The 20094-nt window shown below is 43.3% G+C and overlaps 1 protein-coding gene across 2 annotated transcripts in view; it reads right to left on the bottom strand.

The window, feature by feature from the left end:
- CFAP54 (cilia and flagella associated protein 54) overlaps positions 1-20094 on the bottom strand; it is a 360575-nt gene that overhangs the window by 310609 nt on the left and 29872 nt on the right. For both annotated transcript variants that reach the window (XM_075856765.1, XM_075856766.1), the window contains exons 6-7: positions 6822-6965; positions 877-990 (exon numbers count right to left, since the gene is read on the bottom strand). In XM_075856765.1, the coding sequence (XP_075712880.1) occupies positions 877-990; positions 6822-6965 (258 nt within the window). The remainder of the gene's footprint in view (positions 1-876; positions 991-6821; positions 6966-20094) is intronic.

The following is a 20094-nucleotide window of genomic DNA, read 5'->3' as shown; positions in this document are numbered from 1 at the left end:
CTCTTCAAACCTGACATGGTACCTAAAATATATGCTAAAAAAAAGGAGGCCCCAAAATCCACTAGGTGCTCCTTTGCTTCTGAGGCCGGTGTTTCAGTCCATGACCGCACTAGGGCCACATGTGGGGTATTTCTAAAAACTGCAGAATCTGGGCAATAAATAATAAGTTAAATTTCTCGGGTAAAACCTCCTGTGGTATAGAAAAAAATTTATTACAAATGAATTTTGTAAAAAAAAAATGAAATTTGTAGCTTTCACCTCTACTTTGCTTTAATTCCTGTGAAACGCCTAAAGGGTTAATACACTTTCTGAATGCTGTTTTGAATACTTTGAGGGGTCCAGTTTTCAAAATGGGGTGATTTATGGGGACTTTCTAATATATAAGGTCCTCAAAGCCACTTCAGAACTGAACTGGTCCTTGTAAAAATCACCTTTTGAAATTTTCTTGAAAATATGAGAAATCGCTGCTAAAGTTCTAAGTCTTGTAACCTCCTAGAAAAATAAAACAATGTTCAAAAAACGATGCAAACATAAAGTAGACATATGGGTGATGTTAACTAGTGACTATTTTGTGTGGTATTACTATCTGTTTCACAAGCAGATACATTTAAATTGAGAAAAATGCTAATTTTTGCAAATTTTCTCCAAATCTTGGTGTTTTTTACAAATAAATATTGAATTTATCAACCAAATTTTTTCACTAACATAAAGTACAATATGTCACGAGAAAACAATCTCAGAATCGCTTGGATAGGTAAAAGCATTCCGGAGTTATTACCACATAAAGTGACACATGTCAGATTTGAAAAATCGGCTTCGTCCTGAAGGCCAAAACAGGCTCAGTCCTGAAGGGGTTAAAGCAGGCAAAATGTTTACCTTAAGAGTGGACTCTTTAAAAGCTTTATTTGTCTCTTCGTTGTATGAGGAATCGCTCATATGTTCAAGCTGACTAAGCTCGCTGATCTTACTGAGAGCACGACGAGCAAATACCTAGAAAAATACACAAATATCAAATATGAGATGTCTCAATAATCTGGTCTTCCATACAATGAAACAATAGGTCAGTAAACAAAAATAATAATTTCAGTTTAGTCCAATGTGAATAAAGAAGATCAGAAGCCAAGTTTATTATTTAGGAAATATTTTCTTAAGACAGAAATGAATATTCATTTTTGAAGTTTATGTAAAATTCAGCTATTTGTATTATATGAATAAAGATCAGAAAGCTGTACAGATTAAAAATAAAAGGAAACATTTTCTCTTCTGTGAAGTTGTTTAAAATTAATTTGCTTCTGGAAAAGATAGATTTGTCTAAAAGTTTCTGGAAAGTTGCGCTATACAGTAGTTGTTCCGATCTAGGGATAATGAGAAGAAAAAAAAAGTTGGGTAGTTGACTGGCGCTGTCATATGGTAATATGCAGGATTTCAAAATTATGGCTCTCTTTAGATTAGATCAATTTTTATTCAAGTTTTAACAAAAAAAATTTCATTACTGAACAAAAAAATCAGTCAAGTTTATTACAGTAAAGAATAAGACATAAGTGCCAAACATAGACCCAATTTAACAAAGACGAGTATTCAATGGCAACAATTTTAGGTCCACAGTAGGTTCTACAATGGGAGTAATCCTCACTTATGTATACAGTGGTCTAACTCGTGATCAAATTAAAGGACATGGCAACGACATACAACAAACAGACAAACATAAAAAGCAAATGTAGCATCCACAACCGCGGACAGTCGGGATTACTCACCCCTTGATGGCTGCAGCCATGGATCTGTGAACGCTGGCCCGCATCTCCTCCCTAGGAGACGCCAGCACTCACTTCCGCTCCATTCTGCTGTGTCCCGTAGGGTGCGCGCACACTCGTGCCTGGCCTTAAAGGACCAGCTCACACACATGAAAATAATCAATTAGCCCATGATCACCCTGGACTATAAGAAGGGCCCTGCCCCTTTACTCCTTGCCTGAGTGTTGTTGTGTTTCCGCTTGTTAGTCTTGCAAATGGTCCCTGTTATCCTGTTCCCAGCGTTCCCGTACCTGCATCCCGTGCTACCTTTGTTTCTGTGCCTTAAAAAGTTGGAGTCGTGTTGTGCCACCGGTCATGCCTGCTGTGTTACACCACGCATGGTGTCTGCTGCCAAGTTCCCATCGGAGCCTAGCCGTTGCTACTGTCTCAACTGCTACAGATACCCTTGTGCTTTGACTATATATATATATATACACATTGACTTGGTACACTGTTTGGCCAGCTGCTATCCCACTACTGCGGTACGGCCCAGTGGGTCCACATACCCACAGATCGTGACAGCAAATACATAAGGAAGGAGGACGGGGAGGAGCTATAAAAAAAAGTGTACAGAAATTGAAATTTTCGCAACCAGGACCGAAATCCAACAGACTCTTTAATAAGAATCCAGGGTTGCCATACATTGGAGAAGGAGGAGAGTTTATTTGACTCTTGATGGCTATTTTTAAAGGCTATGTACAGTATCCAATAAAATTATAGTTTATTTGTCTTCCGTCGGAAGTATACGTTAAGAACACTTCCTGACATATATCTGCGACGAAAGGCTCAAACGCAACGGGAACAGAGCCTAACTTGTTTATTCAACTGCCCTGTGCAGAGAAGTACCAGCTCCTTCATCAGTTTCAATACATATAATATACACAGTTATGTTGTAATACATCCTAAGCTCTCGAATGCTACATAACTGGGCAGTTTTGACATTCAGAACTTTTGGAAAGCTGTGTGGCAACACCGGAGGGAGCAGTCATCTAGCTTATCCAGAAGCAGATATAACTAAAAACAAACTGAGGAATTAAATTTCAACAACATGACAGAAAGGATGAACTCAAAGCCTCCTATACTAGTGATTATTATTTTAGGAGGAAGAGCTCTTTAAATGACTTCTAATGTTATTAGTGACATCAGCTGATTGGTTTAGATCTTAAAAGGTGATCCTTTCATTTTATAAGTAAAGTCATCTTCAACATAGCAGTGAAGGCAATAACACAGCACCAGTGATTCTTCAAAGCTGATTTATTCTGATCTGTGTGACCCCAAGATGTCATGGACATTTCTCTGGAGCACATAATTTCCTCACTTATGCGAAGAGAAGTTCAATAACCTCAATGGTTTTATATCCCTTCTAGCGCAAAAATGGATGCACAGCCACACCATCCAGAAATCCCTTGTAGAATATAACTTACATATTGCACAGAGTGATAGCATTCCTCCAGGTGTTAAATAATCCAAATGCGCTTTATTGATCCAGCATAGGAAAGACAAGCAAAGTCTCAATCCATGTAGGGGTCTTTCTGGTTGTGTGTCTTTTCTACACAGGATCAATAAAGAACATTTGGATTATTTAACACCCGTAGAGATGCTGTTACTTTGAGCGATGTGCAATAATCTATTGTCAGCCTCTCCTGTTACCTTAGAAGACAGACTAGAATCATTTTAACTCTGCCCTGGACATCACCTAGGACTGTTGTTGTCCTTCATTCAGTTTACACAATAGCAAACCAAGAGTAACCTGGAGTGGATTAATAAAATTATCCTTCACGTAAACACTCTGCCTTACACATCTGATTTAGAGAGCCTAAGGGCCTGTTCACATCAGCGTTCGTCTTTGGTTGATTGGTTCCGTCAGATCTTTCCGTCTGAGGAACCCATCAATGGAAAGGCAAAAACGGAAATTCTAGCTTCCGTTTGGCTTACCATTGACTTCAATGGTAATGCTTCCGTTGCTAATGTTTTCCGTTTGTCTCTGTTCCGAAAGGTTTCCGGTTTTTGGGAGGAAATCAATAGAGTAGTCGACTGCGCTATTGATTCCATCAAAAAACGGAAAACCATTAGCAATGGAAGCATTAACATTTAAAATCAATAGTAATGCAAACGGAAGCTATGGTTTCCGTTTGCCTTTCCGTCGATGGGTACCTCCGACAGAAAGCTCCGACTGAACCCATCAACGGAAGCTAAACACTGATGTGAACACACCCATATACTGTATAGAACAATATGAATTTGATCTATTAGTCAAATAAGAATGTATTGTAAAAACATTAATTATTTCCTGACATTACTGGCAAAGTAGCTGATATTTCTTCTTCATCTACGTGGAAAGTAAAAGGTAAGAAGAAACACCAATAGATATAAATAATAGGAAAGAAAAATATTGGAACAAATAAATAGGGAAGCGGTAACCCGTCCTGTTAGTTCTATTAATATGTCTGTTCTATTATATACTTGCATCTTTTCCTAGAACTCAGTGTTGTGCCATTTCTCTATTGTTAATCCTCCTGGAAAACGGGGTGTGTCTCTGCACAGTCTCACACTGTCCAATCAGCGCTGACCGTGTCAGACTGAGTAAGAACACACCCTATTGACAAGAGGAATGGTAAAACCTAGTCGTCAGTTTATCCATACATTTACAACAGGAAATGTTTCCATCAGGGGCACCGCACAACGCAAAGATCTAAGAAAAAATTCCCCAAAATGGTTAGTTTATAGGGAATACAAGTATATACTTAAACAGACATGTTAGGAGAGCAGACAGATTTTCTTTACAGGAGCACTCCCACGCAAGGTTTCATTCTCTGGCCCATTAGAGAGGCACATTATGTCAATTGTGATGAAGGTAATCTTCCTACCGGTGGCTGTATTTGTGGGTTATCCACTCCCTTCTGGTTCTTCGCATGTGTCATGTGACCAGCAATAGGACTCTCCAGCCGCCACAACGTCTCGTGTGGGGTCAGGAAGTCCGTGTCTCTATTCATTACTACCACAGCCTCGATGTGAGTCTTATAGAAATGAATGGAGAAACGGACTTCCTGTCCACACATGAAACGTTGTGGCAGTTGGAGAGTCCTATTGCTGGTCACATGACACACGCAAAGAACCAGAAGGGAGTGGATAACCCACAAATACAGCCACCGGTAAGAAAATTACCTTTACAGAAATTACCTAATGTGCCGCTCTAATGGGCCAGAGAATAAAAAATTGTGGGAGTGCTTCTTTAAAGAGGCTCTGTCACCACATTATAAGTGGACTATCTCTTACAAAAGGAGATTGGCGCTGTAATGTAGGCGACAGCAGTGCTTTTTATTTAGAAAAACGATCTATTTTTACAACGTTAGGAGCGATTTTAGCTTTATGCTAATTCATTTCTTAATGCCCAACTGGGCGTATTTTACTTTAGACCAAGTGGGCGTTGCACAGAGGAGTGTATGACGCTGACCAATCAGTGACATACACTTCTCTCCTTTCATTTACACCGCGCATAGTGACCCTGCGTTATTCACTATGTGCTGCCTTATACTGACACATTAACGTTACTGAAGTGTTTAGACAGTCCTTTCAGCCAGGACGGGATGTCTATTCACAATCCCGGCATTTCGTTAACGAATAAGTACTTTCAACATTTGTATCTTTTTTATTTCAATGTCAGATGTATTGCCCAAATGTAACGTGCAAAGAGCCCTACTTCTAAGGGGTCTGACAATGCAAGAATCTGCAAATCATCCTTATGCCCCTCTTCTTCTTGGGCAGAAGAAATCACAACAATACTTAATAGTCATGTGGGGTAGAAAGCTAGACATCTCTTGGCAAAAACGGAATAGTGCATTTATGCCTTTAGTTACACTGTGTATCTCTCAATTCATTCTAAAATTAATATAATATAAATATATGTGTATTATAATATGTAAGATAAAAATTCTGTTTGGATTTTGCGGAACTAGAGATATCGCTGCGTAGTTTGAGCAGTGTTTGTGCTGCACGCTGTCTCCTAGGTTTTTCTGTAGTCAGTGAGGAGCCGCAGCAGCAAAGCTTTTATTAGAATGAATGAGAGCTGCAAAGTGAGGCTCTGTAGTAAATAAGGTTCTTTCTCCATTTCTTGACTTTATGCACAGCGTGTTGTGTGCTGCAATATGAGGCATATTAGGAAAATGCTCAAGAAGTTAAACCAGGTGTTTTACTTATTAATTAATTGGCTTGTGAAAGTGATTAAAAGAGGTTTCAATTATTACATTTTGTGTAGACTCCATCTTGGATATTTGGAATCCATTTTGTGCTTGAAGAGTCATGTTGCTTTAGTCCTCAAGGGGGGATAAGCCCCCATTTAAGGACATGGCTTGGATACAAAACGTCCAAGATGGAGTCTACACAAAATGTAATATTTCAAACATCTTTTAATCACTTTCACATGGGAGTACTTTTTTTATACAGGATATCTGAATCTACCACACGTCACACTCAAGAGTATTCCAATCTTAGACATTTATGGCATTTCCACAGGATATGCCATAAATGTCGGATTGGTGCTGTTCCTAGAGCGGAATTCTGCATCTATCTCAAGAAGTGGGAGCCCCCGGCCCCATCTGGTGGGGCAGCCACTGGCTGCTAAATCCAAACGTAGACTCAGTGGAGGGGTGTCCAGGAATACAGAAATAGCCAAGCTTGAGGCGCTACGCTATTTCTACAACTTCCATTCACTTCTATAGGAGTTACGGAAACAGCGTATCATTGGTGACTTGGCCGTTTCCGTAAGCCCAGCCACCTCTCTATCGACTCTTCACCCAGATGCCGCAGCCATCAGCCACCTTACCAGTTGGGGATGGGGAACTCCAATTTCTTCATAGTTGCAGGTACCAGAGCTGAAATACGGATCTATCAGACATTTATAGCATATCCTGTGGATATGCCATAAATATCTAATATGGGAAAACTCCTTTTACTATTTAGGCCTTCCTGTACTAATCATAAATAAAATATATAGCATGGAAAAAAATATCTCCCAGTTCATGACAACTTTACCTCTCCATGGACATCAGCTTTGCAGTCAAAATAACATTGGCACACAGCGGTATAGAGTGTTGCCCTCCAGGTTAGGTAATGAACAGACAAGAGAGGAACAGAAGACTCCATGCACACGCTTGCCCATAGCAGGAACTCAAGAGCCTGAAATGAAGATGCATTTACCAATGTTTATTATCTGATAAAATGCAGAAAGGGACATGACATTTATGAGGAGTGAAGTGTTTTATACATGTTGATAAGGGATTGGTTTACAGACACTAAAGCAATAAATGCAGCAAGTAGGACATTAATGTGCAACACAGATCTATTATTTGATAAATGCTGATAAATATGTGGACACAGGACGAGTTAGGCAAACAGACTACGGTTTTGTTTTTATAACCCTGTTGTATACTCTAATGTAGCCACTAGAGGTCCCTATCAGATAAGTTATACAGTACAGTCATAATGATAAGTTTTACTTTGAGTGAAACGTACGTTGGGGCCAGGTGGTAGGCTGTGTTTGATATTTTTTAGGTTATTATGTTACTGCATTATCCCTATTCTGATAGAAATCTGTACTAAGCTATGCATGTATTCTGTAGATGTTTACCTATCAGCAGGGGTCGTGAGCATATGTGCACATGGGAAAAACTATTGGTTTCCTAAATACATATATACGTTTACACTATTTTGTATATCATCCCAGTCCTACCATACTTTTTTAGGGTTCATTCCTTCCATTTTATCTTTAACTGTATGTTTTTATTGATGTATGTCTACAATGAAGCAAGTTTTGTACTTTTCATATACACTATATTGTCCTGTGTATTTATCGGTTATATTGAGTCTGATGAGTGTAATATGAATTATTACTGACAGGTGAGGATTATAAAATAACTACAGTAAATACGCATCATTTAGCAGTTCTGTCTAGAGAAGTTTGGCAACAAAAGGTGCATGTTATAGCGATGGGTTAGTACATTTATGCACCTAAATGCAGCTGTGGTCAGCGACACTCATTGGGACTTCTAATCACAGCCCAATGACCTAGAGACGGCCATTCTATGTAGGGGCCTTTGGGGTCAGATGTGCTTTATGACCCATTCAATCAAATATCTAGATCTTTGAAAAACATTCTAGTTAGATGTGACTTAGCAAAATGGTCAAAATCTTATCTAAAATATGTATATATGGTGTACATTTAACAGATCAAAACTTAAAACCTAAACTACAGAGCTTATAATATTAAAACTTCTGATCATGGCACCTAATTATTAATACTTCTTGAATGTTCCGGCGCTGGCGATGCAGGACGCGAGTGACTGAGCTCCCGCTCCCGTCCAGCCTGTTTGATCGCAATAGTCGCTTCGGCGACGACAATCAGCGGTGAAGCCACCAGCCCTGCACACGGAAACATACCCGGTGGTACCTGTATGGACAGGTACCTCCTCAGAAGCGCGCAGAAGCCAGCCATGGAAGATTCAGCCGCGGCCGTGGTAAAGGGAGGTAAGATGGAGGCGCTTCCCGCCACTGCGACCCTGCTATACACACAGGAAGATGAGCTGCAACACCATCAGTCCCAGCTTTCAAGCCCGGCAGAACACATAATGTCCTCTCATCCCTGGCCCGTGAAGTAGTCAAACAGATAGCGCCAGAACTGCAAAAGGCGCTGGAAAAAACGGTGCAAGATTCCCTAAACCGCGTGCAGGCGGAGCTGGCACAAGTCACTACCAGAGCTGATGAGTTAGAACAGCGTATGACGCTGCTGGAGGATGAAAACGAGCGTCTGCAATCCAAACTGAAAGGGGTGCTGTCTGTTACTACGCAGTTGGGGGACAAGGTGGAGGATCTGGAGAACCGCTCCAGGAGGAGCAACCTGCGACTGGTGGGGCTGAAGGAAGCGGTGATATCTTCTGATTTACAGCGACTATGTGAGAGGACATTGCCAGCAGCTTTAGGTCTTCCACGGCCCTGCCGGGTGGAGAGGGCGCACAGAGTGGGGCCGGACCCCAGAAACCTCCCAGCAACAGATGACCACAGTTCGCTTCGTCCCAGACAAGTAATCTTTAAGCTGTTGGATTACAATGACAAGGTGGCACTCATGAAAGCTTTCCGCAGCAGATCGCGTCCTTTGGACATAATGGGCATGAAAGTGCTACTTTTTGAGGATTTCTCTGTGGAGGTTGCAAAACGAAGGCGGGTCTTCAGCAAGATCTGCACCGCGCTGTTCCAAGCGAAAATACGCTTTAACCTGCAGTACCCAGCCATCTTACGGGTGTTTCAAGAGAACGGGCGGAACAAGGTTTTCACCACGCCACAGGAAGCGGAGGACGCACTTACAGAGCTTTGCAGGCACAGACCCCAGCAAGAAGAGGAGCGTCACAGTCCAGCATACAGTCCAAATCGCAAGTCAAGAGAAGCCAAACGGAACCGACAAAATATGGAGCGAACCTGGGCAGAAGCTTTAATGCCCACACCAGGAAGATCCCGGGGGGGGAAAATCGAGCCGGAAATGGAGGGGACTCTCCGAAGCCGCAGAGGCGAACGCGGGACCGCACCCGAACTACGTCTCCTGATTGACGGACGAAGTTCTTTTCAGCACCATTTTATTTAAGCTGATGTGATGATGATTTTGTGGACGTTGTAGACCAATTGCAGATTCCGACCGGCTACAGATAAGTTTGCAGATAATTTTCAAGTTTTGAGGGCGATATTTGGCGGTCTTATACGGCACTCTGTACCGGTCAACAGCTGACCTAATGTTACAATGTTGAAATGTATGCGTTTTTGATATTTCCCTGCATTCTCGCTACAGGAGATTAGTGAGGGAGTTATATCAGGTTCTGAGATTTTTCCTTGTGGGCGGGATCGACCGGGAATGATACAATGCCTCCCCTACGCAAGGGATTAGTTATATCTGCCACAGATGGCATACTGGGAGAAGTTGCGGTAGGAGATCTGGGAAAAGGAGGCAGGTAAACCTAGAGGCGAAACAAGATTTATGTGGTTATGTGAGGATATAATCCAAACGGACACTAGGTTGTTAAACCGACGGTATGAGAATGTATAAATGTGTGCACAGGCGACAAAGGGGTAATGATGTGATAAGGGCAGGTGCTGCTTCCTCATTGAAGGAGACATATGCAGGTCTGGGGGGGGAGGGGGAGGCGTGTTTTGACACAACAGAAAAAAGTGAAGTCACTTACACCAGTGGGTATTAAGGGGCTGATAACCCTTGCCGTAGGTGATTTTATGGTGTTGTTAGATAAGGGCCGGATGGCCTTGACATGGAGTTTGGTTCTGGTCTATAAGCCGGGTTTTGGTTATGTTATGAATGTTTATACATGGCTCTTGGAAAAAGGCGGATCTGACTCCCCGAACCTATCACGACTTTTAGGCATTTTAGCTCATCTTATGCACGGCCCAATAACATGAAAATAGTCTCTTGGAACTTTAAAGGGCTGAGATCCGCACAGAAACTGACCAAACTTTTGCGACACATGAAACGATTGCACCCAGATGTGGCCCTATTACAGGAAACTCACCTTACCGAGCCAGAGTTTAAGTATTTGAAAAAAATTCTCGGTGGGTCAGGTTTTTGGCTCGTTGGCAAGGGAGGGTAAGGCGGGAGTTATAATTTTGATACATAAAAATTTTGCGTTTACGCTGGTGTCCCAGGAGCGGGATGACGAGGGCCGTTGGATCCATCTAGTGATGGAGCATGCAGGGGAAACTATCAGTATTCATAATGTGTATGGCCCAAATACGATTAACACAGGGTTTTTTGGTCATTTGGAAACCCAACTCCAGCAGGATCGCACTAGGTTTTTGATTTTGGGGGGAGACCTTAACACTGTGAGGTCTTCAAGGGAAGATAGGAGCGCAGGGACTAGTTCGCGGAGAAATAGAGATAGGATCTTGCCCGACTTTTTAAGACACACGGCCCTAATAGATGCGTGGAGGAGTCTACACCCAGATGCGCTGGAATATACACATTTCTCCCATGTTCATCAGTCATGGTCGCGTATTGATTACTTGCTAGTTAAAGACGCATTATCGCGACGATTATGTGAAGCGGCGATTGAAGATCTAGTTATTTCGGACCATGCCCCGGTTACCATTACCTTGGCCGACACAGTAGCTAGAGGAACGGATTTTATCTGGAGGTTTCCCGCCTTTCTGGAAAAGGATGAGGGCTTTATACAGAAGCTTAAGGGGTGGTGGATGGAATTTGATGGGGATAATGTATCGCATCGTTCGGAACCGTCATTGTATTGGCGTACAGCCAAAGTGGTAATAAGGGGGAAAGTTATGCAATTTATGTCTAATCTTAAACGCAAAACGACCGAAGGATACAAGGCAGCGAGCGACAGATTACGGTGTGCATACACAGCATTTCTACATTCTCCATCACCGCCATTGGGGGAGAAATGGAGGGAAGCCAAGCGACAGTTTGATCAGTGGTTAGACAAAAGAGAGAGTATTTACCGGTCCCAATTTGATGCCGATCTAATGCGTTTCGGCAATAAAGCGGGCAAATTATTAGCACGATTAGCGAAGGGGAGGTATGCACCGTCACATATTTCAACACTTAACGAATCTAATGGAACTTCTACCTCAGACCCAAAAAAAATCAACACCATATTAAGTAAATACTACCAAGCCCTTTACTCAGAAACACCCATAGATCTCCAAAAAGGGAAAGAAGTTCTGGAGAAGGTGAAGCTGCCAGGGCTCACTAAGGAGCAGAACGGTCACTTGAGCGCAGAGATTACATTAGAGGAAGTTCGGAGCGCCATTAAGACCTTATCTAACGGAAAGGCCCCCGGGTCCAGATGGATTCACAGGAGAGTTTTTTAAATCTCTGAGAGAAGAAATCAGCCCTACCTTGGTGGCATACTATAATATTTTACTAAGGACGGGTGCTTTACCAGCAGAGGCCAAGGTAGCGCATATAAAAGGTGTTACCCAAGAAGGGGAAGAATCCTCTTGACCCGGGGTCGTACCGTCCCATTTCACGGATTGGCCAAAATTTTTGTGAGCAATTTCTGATCTTGGTCTATCGGCTGGCTATGTATCTACCCACACTGGTGGGAAAATCCCAAGTAGGATTTGTAAAGGGCAGGGCAGCAGTGACGAATCTACGCAAAGTGTTGACGGTGCTAGAAACAGTGAGGCACGATCCCCAGCCAGGTACCAGGCCGGCACTATTAGCTTTAGACGCAGAGAAAGCCTTTGATAACATACATGGGAATGGCTGGGGATGGTGCTGGACAAAATGAACGTTCAGGGAGACTTCCGGGTCTTCCTGAAGGGTGTCTACAATAAACCGCAGGCACGTGTTCACTCCTCAGGGTTCCTGTCGGATCCCTTCCAATTACATAAAGGAACACGACAGGGTTGTCCCCTGTCGCCCCTGTTATTCAATCTCGCATTGGAACCTATGGCTAGATTTCTGGAGGAATCGGATATGTTCAGAGGCATTCAAGTAGGGTCTCGGGCAGTGAAGTTAGCCCTGTTTGCTGATGACGTTATACTTTTTATGTCAAATCCTCAAGAACATTTAAGGACGGTTTTTCAATTTTTGCAGGAATTTCGGCAATGCTCGGGATATAAAGTCAACCTAGCTAAAAGCGAACTGCTGGAGTTGGGCAGGCCATTGCCTAAGACCTTTTGGCAATCCTTGGGGTGTGGGATATCCCCAGTTGAACATTGCATTACTTATCTGGGTATCAGAATAGGGAGGGTGCCGGACACCCTGTATGGCCTAAATTATCCCCCGTTAATTAAAAAAATACAAGCGGAACTCACTAGATGGGGCCAATTGCCGTTATCCCTCCTGGGAAGGTGCCACCTGATTAAGATGGTTAGCTTCCCCAGATTGCTATACCCCTTTCAAACAATCCCTCTCTTATTGAAGCATGTGGATGTCTCTAAACTGACGGCCTCATTCACAAAATTTATATGGGCAGGAAAAAGGCCTCGCATCGCACTTACCAAGCTCATGATGGGCAAACAAGAAGGGGGTGTGAACTTTCCGAATGTCAGGGGTTATAACGTGGCCTGTCTTTTTCGCCATGTAGTAGATTGGCTTCACGAAACGAGCAATTATTCCAACTTAGATCTGGAGGGGGAGTATGCCTCACCCTGGAACCTGAAAGCTTTGTTACATTGTAGAGTTGCTTCTCTCCCGTGCCGTCTCAAAACCTCCATTGTATTGAGAGATACAGTCCTAGCTTGGAAAGTGGTACGTAAGCAGTTTGGGTTACCTCACCTGGTATCGAAATATATGCCGTTGAGCGGACACCCGGAATTTTTACCGGGAGTAGGCAAGGGGGACGTATTTGCCTCACGGGGGATGGTAGGCATTGACAACGCAGGGGATCTTATGCACATAGAGGAAAGGAGGTGGTTAACTGGGGAGGAAATTACCACTAAACTCAGACCCATAAAAGGTAGGGTCAATTTTTTACAAATACTTCAGGTACGAGCATTTTGCACCTCCAGGCTCAGGGATTTGAGTAAGGAAGCTACCTCACACACTCTAGATGAGGTCATAGGTCCAACAACTGGGCGGGAGACCATTTCAGGGTTGTATAGAGCACTGAGAGATGGTTTTGTTCGTCCGCAATCAAGGGTTAGTTTCAAAATCTGGGAACGGTGGACCCAAGATCCAGGTATAGGAGAGATCATACTGGGGGGTTGGGAGACGGTACGGAAGAGTGTTATAAATGAGAGCTGGAGGGAAACCTATTTTAAGTTGATGCATTCAGCTATATATGGCTTTAATATTCTGCCTTCACAATCCTTCCCTGACCACATTACGTGTTGCCCCAAATGCAATACACCTCTGACGAATTTATGGCATGGAGTGTGGGGGTGCGTACATACGAAACGATTTTGGGGGATGGTACAAAAATATATTAAGGATCATTGGAAAGCGAACCTCCCACTGACGCCTCAAGCGCTACTATTCCATCAGGCGCGGCCGCCAGAGGAAGAGGGTGCTCGAGGAGTGAGATCACCTCCAGCGCTGGTGCACACGATTTTACTGGTAGCCTTGAGATGCCTGCTGAGTAAATGGTTGGAGGCAGACATGCCGGGGTTAGAACTGATTGTGTCACGGCTGAAACAGTTATTAGTTCTTGAGAGGGTGGAGGTGGAAAGGCGGAAGGAAACGGGAACCAAGAAGCCATTTGATAAGTGGCAAATATTCATAGAATCGCAATGTACAGCAGCCGAAATAGCGGAAATTGTTAAGCCTTTCCAGCACACAAAGTGGTACTGCACACAGCTCTTGACAGGCACTTTAGGGGGGTTGCAACTTTGAGCTAGTTGGGGGATAAATGATAAGTAGATACTCATTGATGACCTAAGTCGTGTCGGGGTTGGGGGGAAGTCATGTTTTCGGTCCATATGAAGATCGACATTTATGCCATGTTTATATGTTATGTTGAATTTAATTCAAAGTTAATTCAATGACAGTTGTGTGCTGCGCACTCATGATGTAACTTTTACGTGAAATGTTTGTAAGAAAATGTGAAAATTGACTATAAAAAGGATATTTTAAAAAAAAATACTTCTTGAAGTTCTCAGAACTAGAGATATTGAGATAAAGCAATGTTTATGAGGGCAGCTATTATTCTGGGCTTCTTCTCAATAATCCTATTGTAGAGCAAGAAAAACACAACAAAAAACACTCTAGCTTGGAATGGCTGCATGGGAAATTTGTCAGAAATAAAAAGCCATTCACATTTGTAAGTTATTCCCATCAGTTTCTCTCCGGCGTGTTTCAGAAAAGCCGTAGGGAAACTGATGCTAGATCGGATTCCGTAGCTTTCTATAACCTGTGAAGGAGCCGGATCTAAAAACTTTACCTGCATCTTTTTTGTGACCAGCTCCCTGGGAAGTCCGGCGCCATATCTTATCTTAATGCACTGTTCGCCAGATGAAGGTTTGGTGCTGCCGCATCCATCTTCCGGCAGCACCTGGCGTCGGAGAATAAGGCCCTATATGGACAGTGACATCAGGGGTCCTCCAGGACTGGAATCCCCGGCCAGAGCGTTGCTGACGTTCTGGCCGGGGATTCTGATCATATGGATAGTGATGTCAGTGGCTTCTCCAAGAGCGGAACCCCGGCCAGAGCGTCGGCAACGCTCTGGCTGGGGATTCTGCTCCAGGTGGAGCCCCTGACGTCACTGTCCATATATGGACCGAGACATTAGGGGCGCCCTCTAGGAGTGGAATCCCCAGCCAGAGTCAGAAGATATGGCCGGGGATTCCGCTACTAGAGGGAGCCCAATGGTGTTATTTACAGGGGGCGTGCGTGGCACAATCTACGGGGGGCGTGCGTGAGTAGCAATCTACGGGGGGCGTGCGTGAGTAGCAATCTACGGGGGGCGTGCGTGAGTAGCAATCTACGGGCGGCGTGCGTGAGTAGCAATCTACGGGCGGCGTGCGCGAGTAGCAATCTACGGGCGGCGTGCGCGAGTAGCAATCTACGGGCGGCGTGCGCGAGTAGCAATCTACGGGGGGCGTGCGCGAGTAGCAATCTACGGGGGGCGTGCGCGAGTAGCAATCTACGGGGGGCGTGCGCGAGTAGCAATCTACGGGGGGCGTGCGTGAGTAGCAATCTACGGGGGACGTGCGGCACCAACTACGGGGGACGTGCGGCACCAACTACGGGGGACGTGCGGCACTAACTACAGCGGGCACTGTGGCATTATCTACAAAAGAAATTGATCCGTTTTTAAAACGGACATTGAAAAACGGGTCACAATCAGCTGTCAAAAATGGAAACACAGACACGGAACGGATGCTAAACGGCAATCAAAAACTGAACAAGGCAGCCGTTTTTTACGTCCCACACCCGGACACTGTTGTGTGATCAAAAACAACAGCAATCCCTGTGTGGTGTTTGTAGGAGATGTGGGGTGGGATTGAGTAGCTGTAAAGGCGCCAAAAACTAGATCCTCCCTGAAGTTAGGGCTAGTGTTAAGCACCTTTGCAGGTTCACAAGGCTGCTTCAAAGTTCTGATTTGAGGTCAGTGGACAGCAGCTGCATTCCGGGCTCTCCCTCTCGGCGCTCCACTGAATATGACACACGTGACATTACATTGTGTGTGTCAGACTTTAATGTATCGCCGAGGCCGTATCAGAGGAGAGCCCTGACATGCCAGGATCACATCAGAAATTTTGTGACAAGACAAGTAAACATCTAATCTATCATGCATCCAATCTATCACAAACTACGCACCACTCTGAAAATGTGACAATTTTATCAGACCCAAACTGCCTTTTTGGTGGACCATAAAAACTGATGTTAAAAACTCATGACAACTAACGACACCTGAAAACAACTGATGGTTTTGTAGTAACGAAATTGTGAAAAATCAGTTGCAATCACTTGAGACAAAAAAAAGAATGCAACTGATATATATGAACGCACCCTAAAGGATGCATGTAAGGCCTGCATACTGTACTCCGGACAATCAGAATGCATCTCTAGGTTTAATTCCCCCCAAAAGACACATGCATGTATAAGAGTTCAGTTGCAACCAAAGACAATTGTCATCCTTCTTTCCTCATATGTGTGTTCTATTTACTTGATTGGAAGGAAAATTTCAGTTTTTCAACCATTAAAACATTCGGTTATCCCATCCATTAATTCAAACACTTTATTTAAAGGGACGACATGCAAAAGTATTAGAAATTATATTTTTGCTGTTATCTCCTATGGCCCTTTGTCAGTGTTAAAGGGGTCATCTCATGGAGACAAACCTTGCTCGTATGTCTGCTAGCCGCGGCTTTTCCTTGCAAAATCAGCAGTTGGCTGGTGGTGACGGGTGCCAGACTTAGAGCAATCAGCTGATCGCTGCGGTATCTCCCATATTAAAAGGGGTTGTCTCGGGTGGTTTATGATCCTGGGAACAAAGGGCATTTTAACATCCCCCATTCTTGTTCCCCTTGACACCAGAGGTTGGCAAACAATTAGATAGCCCAAATACACATCTTATTGTAAACTATCTAACGTGCACAGCCTGCTTAAAGAGGCTCTGTCACCAGATTTTGCAACCCCTATCTCCTATTGCAGCAGATCGGCGCTGCAATGGAGATAAGAGTAACGTTTTTGTTTTTTTTTAAACGAGCATTTTTGGCCAAGTTATGACCATTTTTATATTTATGTAAATGAGGCTTGCAAAAGTACAACTGGGCATGTATTGTGTTCGTTACATCGGGGCGTTTTTACCTCTTTTACTAGCTGGGCGTTGTGAATAGAAGTATCATCCACTTCTCTTCACAACGCCCAGCTTCTGGCAGTGCAGACACAGCGTGTTCTCGAGAGATCACGCTGTGACGTCACTCACTTCCTGCCCCAGGTCCTGCATAGTGTCGGACGAGCGAGGACACATCGGCACCAGAGGCTACAGTTGATTCTGCAGCAGCATCGGCGTTTGCAGGTAAGTCGATGTAGCTACTTACCTGCAAACGCTGATGCTGCTGCAGAATCAACTGTAGCCTCTGGTGCCGACACGATGCAGGACCTGGGGCAGGAAGTGAGTGACGTCACAGCGTGATCTCTCGAGAACACGCGGTGTCTGCACTGCCAGAAGCTGGGCGTTGTTTAGAGAAGTGGATGATGCTGATTCGTCAGCATCATACACTTCTATACACAACGCCCAGCAAGTAAAAGAAGTAAAAACGCCCAGATGTACATACACAATACACGCCCACTTGGACTTTTACTTTAAACACGCCCAGTTGTACTAAAGAAAGCCTCATTTACATAAATATAAAAATGGTCATAACTTGGCCAAAAATGCTCGTTTTTAAAAAAAAACAAAACGTTACTCTTATCTACATTGCAGCGCCGATCTGCTGCAATAGGAGATAGGGGTTGCAAAATCTGGTGACAGAGCCTCTTTAAGTTACAGTAAGTTAAAAGAAGAATTTCGGTCATTACATAATTCCACATCCCTATATGGCTAACTTCACACGTAGCAGAAATTCTGCGGAATTCCTGTCCGGAATTTCCATGCGGCAATTCTGCAGTGTATTACAGTGGATGATATTTCAACAAATCTCATCCACACACTGTGTAAAAAGCATGTAGAAAAGAAGTGCGGAAATTGAAAGGTTGTGCGGATTCTCAATCTGCAGCATATCAAATTCCCTTGCGATAACTCTGCAGAATTTCCACACAGAAAATCAAGTTGGAAATTCTGCAGTGTTTACACTACGTGTGAACATGGCCTATTAGTTAACCATGAATATGTTCTATTTTAGTCAGGTCACACGAGCCATTATTTACCCCTGCCATTTCCTACATCTTTACTACCCTTGAAGGAGCTTAGCTGTCAGAAGACTGAGGTAAAATTGCGTCAGAGATCAGAGCAAAATGAAGGGAGGAAAAAGCTTTTACAATGTACACTAAGAGGACCCAGAACAATGCAATAACCTTGATTTAAAAAAAAAAATAATATATATATATATATATAAAATTTAAAAAAAAAAAATAAATTAAAAATTCTGTGAAGGCCATTACTATTAAAAAAAATATTAATAGTAAACTGTAAATCACAAGAGACGAGCTCTCTTGGTGCCAATCCCCCTTAGTCCCTGACGTTTAGCATGATAGTTATCCTTCATTTAACCCCTTAAAGTTTTTCTAATTTTGGACATTTATGGCATATCCACAGGTGCGCACCTATTTCTAGGTCTGAACCTCGTTCTACCCTACTCCGTAGCTCCTATAAAAGTAAATGGGAGTTATGGAAACAGCGTAGAATGGCGAACTACTGTTTCTGTAGCTCCCGAGTTCAAGAGACAGTGTAGCTCGGCGTGCTACACTGTTTCCGTAACTCCCATTCACTTCTATGGAAGTTCTGAAAACAGAGCAGCTCAGCTGTTTCCGTAACTCCTGACCACCTCATCAGGAAGTGGCTGGGAAACAGCGGGAGCCGAGCAAGGTAGTACAGGGTTCAGGGGGCCATGTTTTAGCGATTGGTGGGTGTCCCAGCAGTGGGACCCACTTCTATTGAACATTTATCGAATATCCTGTGGATATGCCATAAATGTCCAAGATGGGAAATCCCCTTTAAAGACACAGCCAAGTGGTACAAGTACTTATTTTTTGCAAGACAAGTTGTATTTTTGAAATTGTACCATTTAATTAACGGAGAAACGTTAAAAATAATTTTGTGGGCTGGAATAGAAGAAAAAAAATATATTTTGCCATCGTTTTTTGTGTTTTGTTTTCATGGCATTCAGAGTGAGGTAAAAATTGCTACTCTGACACCGGTCTTGGGCAATCTGGAATTTGATCCAGGCCTGACTGATCATACATTTAGGACTTGGATAAGTGGGGGACATTTCAGGGTTAGTAATTTCTACAGGAATAACGTATGGTTACAGGGAGAGGAGCTGTCGATGCCTACAGGCCTCCCTGTGGCTACCCAGTGGCAGACATTACAACTGACACATTATCGTTCTGCTCTCCCGGTGCCCACTACTTACGCTCGCACATTAACTCCTTTCGAATCCTTGTGCTCTCAAAAGGGCCATGTGAGACGTATATTGTCGAATATCTATAGCCTGCTGCTTACACCTGAGGAGGGATACGCCCCTCCATATATTGAGAGATGGGAGCAAGATTTTCAGATCTTATTATCGGGAGAAAAGAAGGAAGGAGAAGATCATGACCTGATATAATAAAGCATCAATTAGTAATGCCTATCAAGAAACGAACTTAAAAATACTTTCCCAGTGGTACAGGGTCCCACATGTTTTACACAAAATGTTCCCTTTTGTTTCTCCCCTTTGTTGGAGATGTGGTAAGGAAGAAGGGACCCTTTTACACATATTTTGGAGTGGTGACAAACTTACACTTTTTTGGACTGAGGTTGAAGATATTATACATGAGATCACGTGGGTGGTCCTTGGGAGATAATCCAGCCTGGATTCTTCTACATCACCATAATTTATCAATAGGGAACTATAAGAAATCATTGCTGTGACACTTGTTAAATGCAGCAAAGGCTTGTATTCCAGCCTGTTGGAGATCCTCTGAGCCTCCATCTGTTTGACAATGGCTTGAGCGTGTTAATGAAATCCAGGGGATGGAGGATCTGCTCCATTCCTCAACTGATCGTGCAGACCAATTTAGAAAGACTTCGTTTTACTGGTACTCCTTCTATACATCAGATAGATGTCAAGGGATTCGGATTGTGTCTTCTGGATATAGCTCTGAGGATGTTTAGGATCCATCTTGCTTTGTGCGCTGTGAGGG

This window comes from Rhinoderma darwinii, chromosome 3 (assembly GCF_050947455.1).
Source record: "Rhinoderma darwinii isolate aRhiDar2 chromosome 3, aRhiDar2.hap1, whole genome shotgun sequence".
In the NCBI taxonomy this organism is placed as follows: Eukaryota; Metazoa; Chordata; class Amphibia; order Anura; family Rhinodermatidae; genus Rhinoderma; species Rhinoderma darwinii.
This window is presented reverse-complemented; position numbering and strand designations above follow the sequence as displayed.